General features: G+C 67.1%; 1 protein-coding gene across 1 annotated transcript in view; it reads right to left on the reverse strand.

Annotated features, from left to right (window-relative positions):
* The window catches only part of LOC121660936 (low-density lipoprotein receptor-like), a 32,501-nt gene extending 31,948 nt beyond the window's left edge, over positions 1–553 (reverse strand). The window contains exon 1 of the mRNA XM_042020543.1: positions 54–553. Coding sequence (XP_041876477.1) covers positions 54–225 — 172 coding nt within the window. The 5' untranslated portion in view covers positions 226–553. The remainder of the gene's footprint in view (positions 1–53) is intronic.
* Between the last annotated feature and the right edge of the window lie 646 nt (positions 554–1,199).

The raw sequence follows: 1,199 nt of genomic DNA on the forward strand, positions 1-1,199 counted from the left end.
ACCCCCTCGTCGACCCCCTTCGGACCCCCAAAATGCCCCCTCGGACCCCCCACCTGCGCTCGGTGTCGCCGCCGCGGCCGCCGCCGCTCCCAGAAGGAGCAGGATGGTCCCGGAGCGCGTCCCGGTGCTTCCCGGTCTCCTCCGGGTAGTCCCAGAGCCTACCGTGGTGGTCCCAGATCCGCTCCCGGCTGTTCCCGCTCTTATCCCGCTGCTGCCGGGTCCCATCCCGGTGTTTCCCGGCTCTTTTCCGTTGGTTCCGTGCCCCGTCCTTGGCTCTGTCCCGGTTTTCCCACTCGGGGTTAGTGTCTTGGCGCCCACCAGGAGCAGATCCGGGGCTTGGAGGGGTCCGGACGCTCGGTGACGATCCCGGTGCCGGTCCCGGTTCGTCCCGGAGTTGATCCCGGTGCCTGCGCTGTTCCCGGTGCTGATCCCGGTCCCGGTGCTGATCCCGGTCCGTGCCGGTGTTCCCGGCGCCGCCGCCCTTGGACCCGGGTCCCGTCGGGCCCCATTTAACGGGCGGGGGGAGGAGCTCGGGGCGTTCAAAAACGTGGAGGGTGGGGCGGGAAAAGCGGCAATGGGGGAGCGAAAAGCGACAGGGAGGGACGGAAAGCCGGGATCGGGGGAGAAGCGGACACCGGGGCGGCCGGAAAACCGGGGTGGGGGGAGAAAAACCGGGAGGGACGGAGAGAAAGCCGAGATAAAGGGAGGAAAAGCGGGAGGGAAGGAGGGAAAAGCGGGAGGGAGAAAGGGCGGGACACGGGGATCCCTTTGCCTTCCCCCTGGCCCCCCATCCATCCAAAAGCCGCTTTTTAAGTGTTTTCCTTCTTTCCCGCGGGATTAATCGTGGATTTTCCACCGAAGGTGATTCCCGGGGGAGTTGGAGCAGGATCGACGGGGGGGGGGGGGGAGGGGGAGCCACAAGGGGGTTCAATTATCCCCAACCTCCCCCATTTCCCAGGGGAGGGGAGCATCGTTACTGTGGCACCTCTGGGAATGACACGAATCCCACTGGGGTGGGGCACCCCAGTGACCCCTGAGACCCCCCCCCTCCCCTCCGGATCACCCAGTGACCCCCACAAAGCCCCCAGGGACTCCCCAATGCCCCCAGAGACCCCCCCCAATCCCCAGAGTCACGCCAACAACTCCCCCCCGAGATTCCTCTGGCACCCCCAATTCCCTCCCCCCCAGCTGCCCCCCCA

Source organism: Corvus kubaryi, unplaced genomic scaffold (assembly GCF_017639235.1).
Source record: "Corvus kubaryi isolate FWS band 111438036 unplaced genomic scaffold, C.kubaryi_AGA036_p1.0 37003, whole genome shotgun sequence".
In the NCBI taxonomy this organism is placed as follows: Eukaryota; Metazoa; Chordata; class Aves; order Passeriformes; family Corvidae; genus Corvus; species Corvus kubaryi.